Raw genomic sequence first — 13534 nt, 5'->3', positions numbered from 1 at the left:
TTATAGGAACTCAACACGGAAATTGACATCAAAGCAGTGAATGTTTGAAATGTTGTTCAAAAATAAAACACAATCAAAGTTTAACAATTGTAGAAACTGAAGAACCACTGAATAAAATGGTGTAAAATAAAACAATAAAATACCATACCATAAAAAGCAGTAAAAATAAATAAATAAAACAAACTGAAAGTCCTGCACATAAAACTGCCTCCCTGTTTGGAGCAGGAAGCAGCTCTGCGTTAAGTGAAGATGGATGAAAAAACAATAGAAAACCAATTCAAAGTACAGAAAACTGATGAGTCATAATTTTATTGACCTGATATGTTCCTTTCTTTACTAATGATCCTGTGGGAAACCATACCAAATATTGGAGACATGAATGATTCCTGGATGTTTCTCCTGGATTGGGATCATCTGGACCCATTATTAAAGCACACTGACAGGCAGGCTGTGGGTTTGGCTGTAGATAATTACCATATAGTATGTAAAACATTCATCAGATTGAATGATTTACATAATAACTGTAAAACATATATTATGTAAAGAGATTTTTTTCCTCTGGAATTGAAAAAACCCCATCATTACTAGGGACACACTGATTGCAGTTTTCTGGCTGATTGTCAACCACAAAAAAAAGCCTAACCTGGTGATTCCAATTTTGGTCAATATCGATTTTTGGGGGGGTGGATGAAAAGTCACTGGAGATTATTTCAGACATGATTGGTATGAGTTGGCCCTCTGTCATGGCAGAGCAAAAGAGGAGAGTGGCAGATTTTTAGACCATAAAGGCAGCTCATGAGATGGGCGTCGCCTCAATAAGAAATATTGTGATGTTTAATATGAGATCTCATACAACAAGACCTTTCCACTCCTACTCAGGACTGAACATCAACCTTGTAAGGTAATCATTATCAGATACTTCCTCCCTAATTCTTTCCAGCAGCTGCTTTTCTCCTCTTTTCCTTAGATTGCTCACAAACTTTTTAAATATTGTGAGCGAAGGGATGGCATACTCGATGACACCGTTTTTAAACTCTGGAAACCCGTAGTCATACCCTCCAGTGTGCAGCCCAATAACTTGGCCATGTCCATCAATAACTGGAGAACCAGATGTTCCACCATACATGGGACAACGGTAGGTTATGACCTGTTTTTCTCTTATCCCACTTTTCATTATGTCACCAATTCCTTGATTCGTGATTATTTGTTTGATTGACATCTGGGTGATAATCAAGTCTTTGTATTGAGCTAAATGATTATTTACAGCTTGCTCTCTGTTTTCTACATCGACAATAGTTGTGTGTTTGGTGGTCTTCTTTCTCCCTGCAGGGAACCCGATAGACCCGACTCTACCACTCTTCGGCACTGGACCGAGTCTCTTAAGGAGTCCTGGTGGAAACTTTACTTTCTCTGCTGTTGGGTCCTCAGGTATGAGCTTAAATATGGCGTAATCCAGCTCTTCATTAATGTCAAGAAATATTTTCTCCACAGTGTACGACAGGTTCACAGTTTCTAGTTCAAAATCAACAGAAACTTTTATGTCATCCAGCAACTTTCTTCCAACCAGACAACCTTTGAACAGATGTGCATTTGTCCAGATGAGGTTGTCCAACCACACGGAGCCTGTTCCCTGGGAAACACCATGCACAACAATTTTGCAAACAGATTCCTCTCTTTCTTTCAGCAGACTTAGAAACTCTTCGTCACTCAGGTTTGGTGCTTCCAGTTTATAATCACCTAGAAGTTTATAGATAACCATTGCTTCAAACTGGCGGCCTGGTGGCTCATCTGCCTTCGGTTCAACTCTTCCCCTCTCACTCTCTACATCGTTCTTTACTTGTATATTTGTTGGAGAATGTGCTTTATATATGTTTGGAAAATACATGTTAACCCTATTTCTGGATGGAGAGATGGACTCTGGACTTTTTTCAGACCGCTGTGCATTCAGGTCTCGTTTCAAACCCTCCTCTTCTGTCATCCTCTCCTTCTTCTTGACACCGGGATTCACTGGATGTGGTCGAGGATTGTCCAGCTGAAAAATCACACTTAGATTAATTTCCAGGCTACATATTAAATCTTCCTTTGCTTCCCTTTCTACTCACCAGATACCTGCTGCCATTGGAGTCGTTGGTTCCCAGAGGAGTCTTTGTTTGACTCTGCAACACATTGCAGGTCTTAGATTATTGGTAGCAAGTACACTCTAAAACAGTCTGTTGTGTCTATGAACTTCTATTTTTTAAGTGAAAAAAATCATGCAAGTTTTATATTTTGAACTTAAATGTGTGAGTTTGTGTTACAGTGGTAAGTGGTGTTAACTATTAATCTTGTGATTGATCCAAGAATTCAATAAACAAGTGTTTTTAAGTAAAAACTTAAAATATTTAATAATACTTAATAATTAAATAATCACTAATTTCAGCCTCAAATGTAAAATACTTGCTGTAATATTTTAAGCATGACATTGTTTAGGGTGGATTTAAGTGACTAAAGAAATGCATCACACATTGTCACCCAGATGGAGGAGCCCTGTTTGAAACCTGGCAACGTTGTCACTACATTTAGAGATTTTTAGACTATTCTGGTGTTTTCCTTTCAGAAAAGTCACAAGTAACAAATCAAATAAAATTTTTTCTGTGTTATTGGAGAGTTTGGCGACACCTGAAAGCACCACGTGCTCAGCAGTAACTGTCCTGACTATATTTCCCAGGGTGCTTAGCGGCATGTTTTTGTATCCTGTGTTGCACTATGAGTGAACGTTATTAAGGCAAATAATAATTTTATGTATCTGTATGTTTGCAAAACAATGTTTAGACAACTTGTCAGATTAAGTTAACGAACTTTAACCTCTGAGTTTAATCAAAAATAATTTTCTAGTCAACTTGCATTTTCAGAGGATTTTTAGAGTGTGGGGTTAAAGTTAGATCTGAGTAATAATTATAAATGATGATTTTTAACAAACTGACAATGTAAGTTTGTCTTCAAAACAGTGACGTGTTTACAGTAGTGATGGAGAGGCGGTTCTTGGCTAACTAAAAACTTAAAAGCTCCCAAATGGTTCCTCTGATTTTGTTGCATAAATTACTAATAAAAATCGTCCAGTTTGAGATTTTTCTCTCTCTCTCTCTCCTGGGGTGTAGTGCTGTGTTTGTAGCTCCTCCCACTCAGTGCAGACACACTGAGGTCACTGAGGTCACTGAGGTGACAGTTGTTGATCTAAATGGAGGCAGAAAGATCTTCAGTATCTTCTGAACCTGCAGCTCACCTGGACGCCTGGAAATACGCTCCGTTTTTTCTTAGGTGGACTGGAGACTTCAACTGGACTGACCTGATGAACAGAACAAAATATTTAAAAAAAATAATAACCAACATGTGCAGCTGCTCATTAATCCTATACAAGATGCAGACATTTATTTTACAAATGCTAAGCAATGATGACTGAACAACAAAAGTCTTACTAACATTTTCTTTGTCACAATCGGTTTTGTTGTCCGTTTGGTTTTTTGTTCGCTTTCTTTTGGCTGATGTCTTCATCTGTCAACATAAAAGTAAAATTAGGGTCAAAAACTGAAATATAAGTAACTTCAATAAAAGTTTTTAGTGGACAGGGACTCACCATGTTGTTGTGAGCAAACAGCTCTTGTGGTTTTAAATCCTGTAGCTAAGAAGTTGATGTGCTTTGCAACTAGAACAGTAAAGATCAACATCCAGGTCAGAGGGCGTTTTATCACATCTGTTGCAGGGTTAAGCTAACACTCCTTTTTTATTCTAAGCTTGTTCTGAACAGTGCAAGCAGCATTAACCAGATCAGAAGAGCATCAGGGTAAGATTTGCACACATTTTTACAATGCGGCATATAACAATAGAAAAACATTGTATAAACTATCAGGACCAGGAATCTCTTCAGGTCCCCTACAGGCTTTAGACCTTTTCCATAACTGGATATCTGAGAATCCAAATAGATTTTTATACAATTTGCTTTTCATCGACACATAAATTCTGTTTAATATCACTAAAAATGTGGCTTACTGCTCCAAATGTTGCTCAATATAGCAAGAAAGTTGTTGAGTTGGACACAGTGGGGTCACTAATGTTAACCGTAAACATGCAGACATAACCTGAGGGCCGGTCTGTCAGTCAAACCTTTCTCACTGGAGAGCAAAAGAGGACAGTGGTTGATTCTTGGAGCTTTGCCAAGCCAGATAATATCGGTGGATAAGATCAGCTTCACATGTAAAAATCCACCGATCACTGATCTCCCAAAATGAAGGAAATCGGCACCAATAAATCTGCTGGCTGATAAATCAGTGCACCTCTAGTCTGCAACAAATAATGCGATGCTGATGTCACATATGTGACCATTGACACTGATTTTCCATGCAGTGGAGGAAAGATGGCTGCTATAGAGAAGTTCTGTTTTTTTACGCTTGTTCAGATGTTTTTTGTTTTAGTTTTTACAAGCCCTACTGCTCCAACATGGCGAGTTGCAGAGAAAGAGTGGCTGGAAATCAGCTGTTTTAAACCAGCTATCCCTCCCAATATGGAGGCACAATGTGGTTCAAGCTGCACATACTTACAGAGACAATGTTGATTCCCAGTTGTCTTGTGTTTTAACTTTACATTTTAACATGCTATTTAAAAGTAGCTCATCCTCTCTATCTGTCCACACAAACGAACCTCGGGACGCCATTTTTAATCCCTAACAGGAAGTAGTGGTTAGGCTGTTACCCCAGCAACCCGACCCGCATAAGTGGAAGATGATGGATGGATAAACTTGATGTACAGAACTTGAACTTTGTTGTTTTTGGGACAAATTTGCTGCTGATGTAAGGCAAACATAACAGCCCCACCGGATTTCCCATAATCTTGACATTAAACTTGACTTTAATTAACCTTTTTCAAATTTTCACACATGCGAGTGTTAAAGAACTTAAATCAGTTGCAAATATGTAACAAATGTTACAATATTCATACATACTAATGAGCTTCTAAGCTCTTCCTGCTAAAAGCAGCAAACTTTAAAACACAGTTCAGTGTTTTCACCAAACCAGCAAGCAAATTATGAGTTTATCTTACATGTAATCAGCTCTTATACAGACATAACGTAGCTTGTAATTATTCTGTTATAAACATCTTGCACTTACTGGGACTTTGCTGCAGAGTTGCATCATGCACTAAAAAGTGAAGAAATGAAGTAAAAACCAGACAAACTTACAAGTCGAAGTTGAAGATGGAGAGAAAAGATCACAGACGGTCTTTAAGAGAAATAAACGGAGGATAAAATAGTTTAAAATGCGTTTAGTTGTGCAGCAGAACCGCGGCGCGTTTTGCTCCGCTCTCACTTCCTCTCTCTATCACACTCTCTGTCGACAGGTCTGAAGGTAGAGAAAATGGCGCGAAATATGCTACATTCAGGTGCAGCTGGGAATTAACCGTTTCGCCCTTCAACCACAGGAAATTTAGGGTTAAACACCAGAGCTCTGTATTCCTGCATTTCATTTTTCTTGTTAAAATGTCACCTGCTGCTCTCTGTTGATTTAGCAGCCACGTCATATGTTAATGTTGTGATTGTAAATCTTCATATTGTCACGTTTCATGACGGCCTTGAACTTCATCGCAGAGAATCGCAGACATTTAAGTCTTGCAGAGTCGTGCTTAAACTTGTGGTAAAATAAACTGAGTCATAAACTCAGAAATTAATAATGGTGGGTGTTTCTTCAAGTAATTCACTTTAAAACAGATAAAATTTATATTAATTAATTAAAAAATATCACTTAGTTCATAAAACGCAGCTTTAAGTCTTAAGATCTTTATGATGTTTTTTTTCTAGCAGCCCTTAAAATGTTTATTATTGTTATTATTATTATTATTAATTCCAACAAAACTCAAAAATACGATTTTAATTCATTTTATATTTCATTTTTAAAACGTACCTGTTAGTTAAACACATCGTTAGTCATTTATCAGGATAATTGACACAATATGTAATTTGCAGCAGCACCAATACAGCCTCATTCTCAGACATTAACCTGTTTATACCTTCTGTATAAATTCTGTATAAATGTCATAAACCCAGAACCTTAATTTTTTAATGTACTTCACTTATTTTGTGGCCTTCTACTTTCTTCTCTCCGTTGTAATAATAAATTATGTTGTTTTTTTAAAAGAAATAATCACAAAAACTATTATCTTCTAATTCCAGCAGGTTTTCCGCTCACCTGCAATATAACTATTTTATTTGCAGTGTGCAGCTTTGTCCACTTGATGGCGCTGTTGAGTCAAAGCTATTTCTTGATAAAGTGGAATGAAAAATCTCAACTGTTTCTTAAAGGTTCTGATATTTTCTGCTGTTTTGTTCTGCAGGATTTGAAAAACGTCAAGAATGACTGGAAGGTATTATTACACTTATCTGGACGTTTTATAGGAAATTTAGATTATATGAAAGAAAAAAAACACACCATAATTTCTCCTAAGAGAAATAAGAGCAGCTATCTTCTATGTGGGATTGTTTTCTGAGGAAAGTGACCTGCTGCACCTGTTACCTTCTGTTTGCTTGTATTGCAACACCTGAACACATGAAGCTTTTAGCACCGGTTCCTTCTAGTTAGTGTGTTTATCTTGGTTCTGTTCGGTAAGAAATTTCTGAATTAACAACTAAACATAATTTACCAATAAAAGGAGCAAATCTGTTACCTAAAACCGAACTTCAGACAATATGGACATCAAGTCTTTTCAAGCATTTCCGAGATCATTTTCAAACTTTTCCAGTGCCACATTAATATAGAAAATTAAAATAGAAATGATCTAAATAATACAGTTTAAATTCACTATTATATATTTTATTAGTTATTACTGTTGTCAACAGCATCTTGTTGTGATTTTCTACAATCTAAAGCAGAGACAAGGTAAATTAAAATACAAAATTTACTAATTGAAGCTAAAATCAAATCATAGATATTTTGCAGTTATTTTTTCAGAAAATATATTAAAAAACAATCAATGTGTCACTGTAGAAAATCTATGTGCATATCTACCCTGTCACGATTATATTTCTACAAAAGGTCCTCTGTAGGTCTTAAATGATATAGTAAGTTAATAGTTAGTTACTTACTTACTGCATGTCTCTATTTCTGGGTTTTCACTTTCACTTGAACTGCAGCAGCTCCAAAAACAGTTAAAATGATTTAGAGAAAACTTTTCTTCTTTAAAAGCCAGCACAGACCAGCTGTAGTACTCAGATCCTCCACCAGAGGGCAGAATGAAGGGTTATAATTAGAAGCGTCAGAAATAATCTGTTCTAAATCAAGACTGGATTATATCTGGAGTTTGTGGGACTATTTCTGTGTGAATGATTCACAGGTTTAACTAACGACTGTTCTGCTAAAGATGTTCTGGTTCTGGACTACTAAAAGTCCAAAGAAAACCTCTGGAATGAATAAAATAATCTAGTATTTATTTTAAAAAGTGGAAGTCATTATATTGTTTATTTTGCAGTAACACATGACAGAAACATCAGCAATAAAACATTACAGAAACCAAGACATGTTCATTTAAAGTACAGCGTATGAAACCTGATTATTAACTAAAAACAGCTGAAGGCATATTAAAAGCAATTCAGTTAAAAACATTATTATCATAATGTAGTCAAATGACGTACAGTACAATTTAGTAATCATTATAACAGAAAGCAATCAGTCAGTTAATCATACTTTAACATTTAAGAAAAGTTTGATCTGATTTATACATCCCACATTAATCTGGATCCAAGAGATATCTCTGGATTATTATAAAACAGAACCAAAACATTTCTTTAAATGGATCAGAATAGTCAGAGCAGAGGGAATATTTGTTGCAACACATTTCTACATGATTAATAAAAATAATCCAGTTCCAGAAAACATCCAACATTCAGACTAAATTTAATAAAACTTTTTTATGTGGCCCTCTAGATTCACTAAGTGTCCTTAAATATTATGTTATCAATTAAATCAATGCAGTTTTAATGTTTACTGCCAAATTACATCAATCAGTCCATTCAGTTTCTTGAGAATTGTCATGGAAATTCAACAAATCCCCACACTTGTTTGCGCTGATGCATCATTGGGACTTTATTGCAGATTTTTATCAAAAATTGTCAAAAACTTTATGACTTGTACTAAACTGATGCCTCAGTCTTAACTGATGTCAGATTATAGTCCATGATCCTATAAAAAGTCACATTTACCGTAAAAAATAAGCGCAAATGTTGCAAATATTTCCAAATTAGTACGACAAACACTTTGATTTTTATTGCAAAAAATCACAAAGCATATCACGAAATCCTGGAGGGACTGAAAAGATGTTCAGTGATATTTAATTTTAAGAATTTATTGATATTCTAACAGTTGAACAGGTTTTATCAATACATTCTGGCACAACCGGTCCTTTAAGAGCATTCTTAAAACCTTGATTTGACCCAAAGCAATAATGAGTTTTACACCCCTGTTTTATAAGTTAAAAAAAGCAGAACCAACATTTGTAAAGTAAATTCAGCGATGTGCTGCTAAATGTTTGTTTATAACTGTAACCAATATGTCATGTCATGTGATTTTCGATTTCTCTTGTTATCTAAACTGAACTCTAACTTTGCTCCATTTCCTCCTCAGGAATGAATTGTTCTCCTGTTTCATCTGTTCTCTGATTCTCCACACAGAGAGCCTGATCTTTAGTTTGTTTCAGTCCAACAGATTCAAGGATCCCCTCAAGGTGCGGATTCCCCTCTGCTTCCTCCTGAATTCTCTCCAACAAATCCTCCCTACCAGCTTTACGGAGCTCAACCAGAAGCTTTTTGAATACATCAAGCAGTGGGTAGCAAAACTCCATAACACTGTGACCAGGAATTACATTGTTATAGAAAAATCCACCAGAGTGCAAACCAAACACCCGTCCAGAAGCATCAAACACTGGGGAGCCAGAGGAGCCATGATACATGAAGCTGTTGTAGGTCACACACTTCTCTGCGGAGGGATCTCTTTTGATCTGATAATTAGTTGAGCAGACAATAAAAGGTTCATAGGACCCTAAATTCTCCTTGACCCTCTGCTTCCTGTCCTCTTTCCTGATGATACATGTAATGTCCATTTTCTTCACTCCTCCTGCTGGATGACCAATAATACAAGCCCCACTATCATAAACAGGTAAAGGCACTGGACCAAATATCTTCAGGAGACCTGGGTGTTTTTCCTTTAGCTCTTTTAGATCAGGGATTTGGTTGAGCTCTAACAGAGCAAAATCTAAATCCTCACTTTCACCAACTAGTGTAGCCTGATATTTCATCCCTGGTTTATTTTCAAAGTTGAACTCTGCAGTAATAGTCAGATAGTTCCTCCAGTTATATAAATTCTCCCAAGGTTTAAACAAGTGGGCATTGGTTAGAACAAAGTTGTCAAACAGAACAAAGCCTGTGCCCTTCACACTTTTCTTTAACTCAGTTAAACCTGAATTATTCTTTTCCTCTATGTTCAAAAGACAAATGGACTTGCTGAGCTCCAGCAGCTCTCTCACAGTGTGAACTTCACTAAAGGAATTCTGGATCTTTCCAAAGTTCTCCTTTTTCAGTTTCAGGGTTTTCTCAAAGGAATCATCAGTAAATCTTATCTCCATCCAGGCTTTCAGTTGTGGAAACTGCTTCCGCAGAAGGTCATTGATCTCATTAAGGTCAATTTGAATCTTTAATTCTTCTGTTGCTGCCTTTATACTGACACCCTTTTGTCTTGCATGCTCTAGAACTGTTACAGTTTCACTCGTCTTCTGTACTTTGGTTGATGAAGAAGCATCTCCCTCCTGCTGCTGCTCATGGCTGGTCTGTTGTTTTGGGTCTTGTTTTTGAACTACTTGTGATGGATTTGTTGCTTTCCCCTTCCTTGGAAGACATATCTGGAATTTCCTCCCATGTAGGTTGTCAATTATTTCTGTAGAGTTTGTAAGGTCTCCGGTCTCGTTATCAGACAAAGTGAAGTCTGGGAGACCATCAACAAAGCGACCGTCCTGTCCTAGAGCTTCCTCCACTGGCATCCCTTTCCTCCCGTAAACACAGAAATACCTAAACTGCTGAATATTGTTACATCTAAATATCTCATTAGTTTTGGATTTGGTGTTCTTCCCTCCTTCTTTATCTATGAAGAAAACAGAATATTTTTCTCTTTGGAGAACTGTGGCCTGTTGTTGCTTTTTCTCTATTACATTATTTGATGTAGTTAATGTCAGACACTTTCGTTTTGCTAACAAAGAACAAGGGAAATGTGTTGCAACAGCGTAGGAATCATTCCCTTCACCCACCTTTATGATGAGGTTTTCTTCTGACCTATTTCTCCCCCTTGGATTCATTATTTCATTTTCATATTTTGTGGAGTGCTTCGATTTTATCACCTCAAGCACAGTGTGTGGGTTTTTACAGTCAATAGTGTATTTCTGGGGATCTGAACCAAATTTGACGTAGAAGCGATGTAGATGGTCATCCTGCTGTAAATAAAATTAATAATCAAAGTAAGAAAACTGAGTGATAATAGTAGGCTACTGTAGCAAATTGATGCAAATGCCATGAAGGAAATGACAAAAACACAAACCTCTGCAGTTTCATCTTTTTCCATCCTTTCTTTCTTCACCTTTGTTGGATTCATCTGTAAAAAAGGAAACAATATAAGCCACTTGGTCCTGATGCATTATAAAAGCTAATATTTAATGTATTTCTATAACAGGTTCTTAATAAATCTCTATTTTTCTGTAGTATATCATGACACATTACAATTAAACAGAACAAACATGAGTGATGAAATTCTGTGACTGAACATCCAGACCAAACTTCATGAGTTATGTTTTATAATTAGAAAGTTTAGACTGAATAGTTAAATCATGAGCCTGTAGCTCACCTCTTTCTCTGAAACTTTAGGTCTTTTTCTGTATCTGCTGCTGGAACTACCAGGAACATCCTGTAAAGTAGATGGAAATAAATCTCCATGCAGTTATTTAACATCCCTACACAGTTATAAATGAAACATAATGATCACTAATCAGTGAGTAAAGAAGATTGTCATCAACTCAGGTCTTACATCTTGCTTTGTGAGAAAGTCTCTCACAAAGCAAGAGAGACTTGCTTTGTTTTCATATTTGTCTGAACATATTTGTCAGCTAGCATACTCCCAAATGAGTAAGATCTAGCTTAAGCTGAGAGTTTCAATCAATGGCCCATTTAATTTGGAAAATCATTAAATTTTTGACAGCAATCTTGAAAATATCTTGAAAAAGTCAAATATTCCACATTCAAAATGAATAACTGAAGATCTAATGAAAGAAAAAACATTTTTATGTTCCCACCTGGCTGAGTTTATTCAGTACACACCCAGTTCTTCAGGGCAAACAGTTGAGGTGAGTCACTGTAAATATGTGCAGTTCCTGCTAATGTTCTCATAGGCGGGAAGAGATTAAGAAAAATATTTTTTAATCTCAATTCTTTAATTGAGATAAAAAATAAAAAAGGGCTTATGTTCTCAAACAGGCTCGAGTAGCAGATAAAAATATATGTTTGTACCAGATAATAAACTACTGACACTCAAAACTGTTGTTTTAATGTGAAGGTTGTTGCTATTTCTTCCTTTTTTTTATGAAATGTTCTGCTTCCCCAAGTCAAACATCCAGGAAGTAGCTGACAGATTAATGCCAGGCACAAAAAGTTGAAAATAAAAACCAAAATGTACCAAAAGTAAATATTTATTTCACAACTCAAGACAATTAATTTTTAAGATATTTAAAGACTTTTTCAGGCCATCTCTTCTACAGCATGCTCTATTCTGATTATCACAAACAAGAGAATTCATAAAAACTTTTCTATAAATGTTAAGAAATGTGTCTTACCTCAGCTTCTCTCGATGAACTCTGTACCATCCAGGAAGTGAATGATACCTATATAACACGCCTTTCTGCCTGTTTTCCTCCCAGCCCATTTTATGAATGTCAGTTTTTATTTGCATATGTTCCAGTGCTGAGAATAAGCGAGGACCAACAAAGGGAGTGGTAACTGCACTAAATGTGCCTGACATAGCTGTTGGTAATATTCAAGAAACTCACCTACACATAATAATAATAAAGCTTCAGCTGAGATCTTTCTCAGAGTTTCAACCAATGGCCCTTTTAATTTGGGAAATCTAATTATTACATTTTTGACATATAGTAATATAAGAATAAATGTTTATTTGAAAAAGTATAGATTATTAACAACAATCTTGAAAATAATGAGCTAAAGTCAAATATTGCACATTCAAAATGAACAACTGAAAATCTAATGAAAAGTTCCTCCCTGGCTGAGTTTATTCAGCACACATTCAGTTCCTGTAAATATGTGCAGTTCCTGCCAATGTCCTCATAGGCGGGAAGAGATAAAAACAAAAGTGAATGATACCTACTGTATGTTACACACCTTTCTGCCTGTCCACCTCCCATGTTCCAATGCTGTGAATAAGCGAGGACCAACAAAGGGAGTTGTAACTGCACTAAATGTGACTCTCCTATAAATGACTCTGTCACATAATAATAAGCAATAAAGTGCATAATATAATTAAAATGAGTTTGATAATTTACATGATGATCATTAACATTTGTTGAAGGAATATTTTATTTACAGAGACTTAAACCATTTTATTTATGATTTCAGTTGTGTGTGGCTTTTATTGTATTTATTATTTTTGGCTGTTTTTTATTTATGATATTTAAAATATTTTACAGTTTCAGTGTTAAGTTTTCTACAAAATGAAAAATTATTGGTGTTTGAAATGTGGACATGTTATCACAACGTGTGGTAACATGTTCACATGTTATCATGTGAACATCTTGCTTTGTGATGTTCACATTACAACGTGTTACCACACATTGTCATAAACCTGCTGATTAAAAATAATCAACAGGTTTGATTCATTTTAAGGTGATCAAGGTGTGTATGCAATCACACGTAAATAGCTGTGCAAAGGTGAGCCGTGTAATTGTGGAGCTTTGGCTCTGATGGAGAACATCGCCAATGGAAGGATTCAGAGGGAATGATTGTTCAGCAAATTAGGATTTAGAAAGGAAAGGTGCGCGGCCATGGCTTTATGCATCCGATTTATTTTTGGTGAGCCGCACTTTTCTAAATTTTTCCGTACGCCAAGTTTTAGTGTGAAAAGTGCAAACTCTTTTATGCATGAGGCCCCTGATCATTTCCACTTTCCTTCAGATTAATCAGATGCGTTTTAAATATAGTGAATACAGGATGGGCGTACTCAATAACGCGGTGATTCAGACCAAATCCTCCAGTGTGAATCCCAAAAATTTGGCCATGAGCATCAAACACTGGGGAGCCAGAAGCTCCGTGACACATGAAAGTGTTGTAAGCAGCCACCTTTTCTGCTTTTTCTCCATCCATCATTATATTGTCAATGCCTTGCTTCTTGAGTTCATGATTTACTGATTGGTGGATGAATGTACAGTCTTTGTTTTGGCTACTCCCTCCTCTTGCCCGAAACGTTAGCTG

At 36.2% G+C, this 13534-nt stretch overlaps 2 protein-coding genes across 2 annotated transcripts; both read right to left on the bottom strand.

Moving 5' to 3' along the window:
- Positions 1-393: 393 nt before the first annotated feature.
- Positions 394-5356, bottom strand: LOC114157992 (uncharacterized). The gene is made up of 6 exons (XM_028039285.1): positions 5213-5356; positions 3614-3682; positions 3460-3531; positions 3263-3325; positions 2103-2156; positions 394-2032 (listed from the first exon to the last, which is right to left on the bottom strand). The coding sequence occupies exons 2-6, from the start codon at positions 3614-3616 to the stop codon at positions 872-874; spliced, it is 1353 nt and encodes a 450-aa protein (XP_027895086.1). The 5' UTR covers positions 3617-3682; positions 5213-5356; the 3' UTR covers positions 394-871.
- A 3232-nt stretch (positions 5357-8588) lies between these two features.
- On the bottom strand, positions 8589-11104 carry LOC114156815 (protein FAM111A-like). Its single transcript, XM_028037330.1, has 4 exons — positions 11085-11104; positions 10905-10964; positions 10602-10655; positions 8589-10497 (listed from the first exon to the last, which is right to left on the bottom strand). The coding sequence occupies exons 3-4, from the start codon at positions 10653-10655 to the stop codon at positions 8617-8619; spliced, it is 1935 nt and encodes a 644-aa protein (XP_027893131.1). The 5' UTR covers positions 10905-10964; positions 11085-11104; the 3' UTR covers positions 8589-8616.
- Positions 11105-13534: the final 2430 nt, after the last annotated feature.

Source organism: Xiphophorus couchianus, chromosome 14 (assembly GCF_001444195.1).
Source record: "Xiphophorus couchianus chromosome 14, X_couchianus-1.0, whole genome shotgun sequence".
Taxonomy (NCBI): domain Eukaryota; kingdom Metazoa; phylum Chordata; class Actinopteri; order Cyprinodontiformes; family Poeciliidae; genus Xiphophorus; species Xiphophorus couchianus.
The sequence above is the reverse complement of the archived record's forward strand: the minus strand, read 5'-3'. Positions and strand labels throughout refer to the sequence as shown.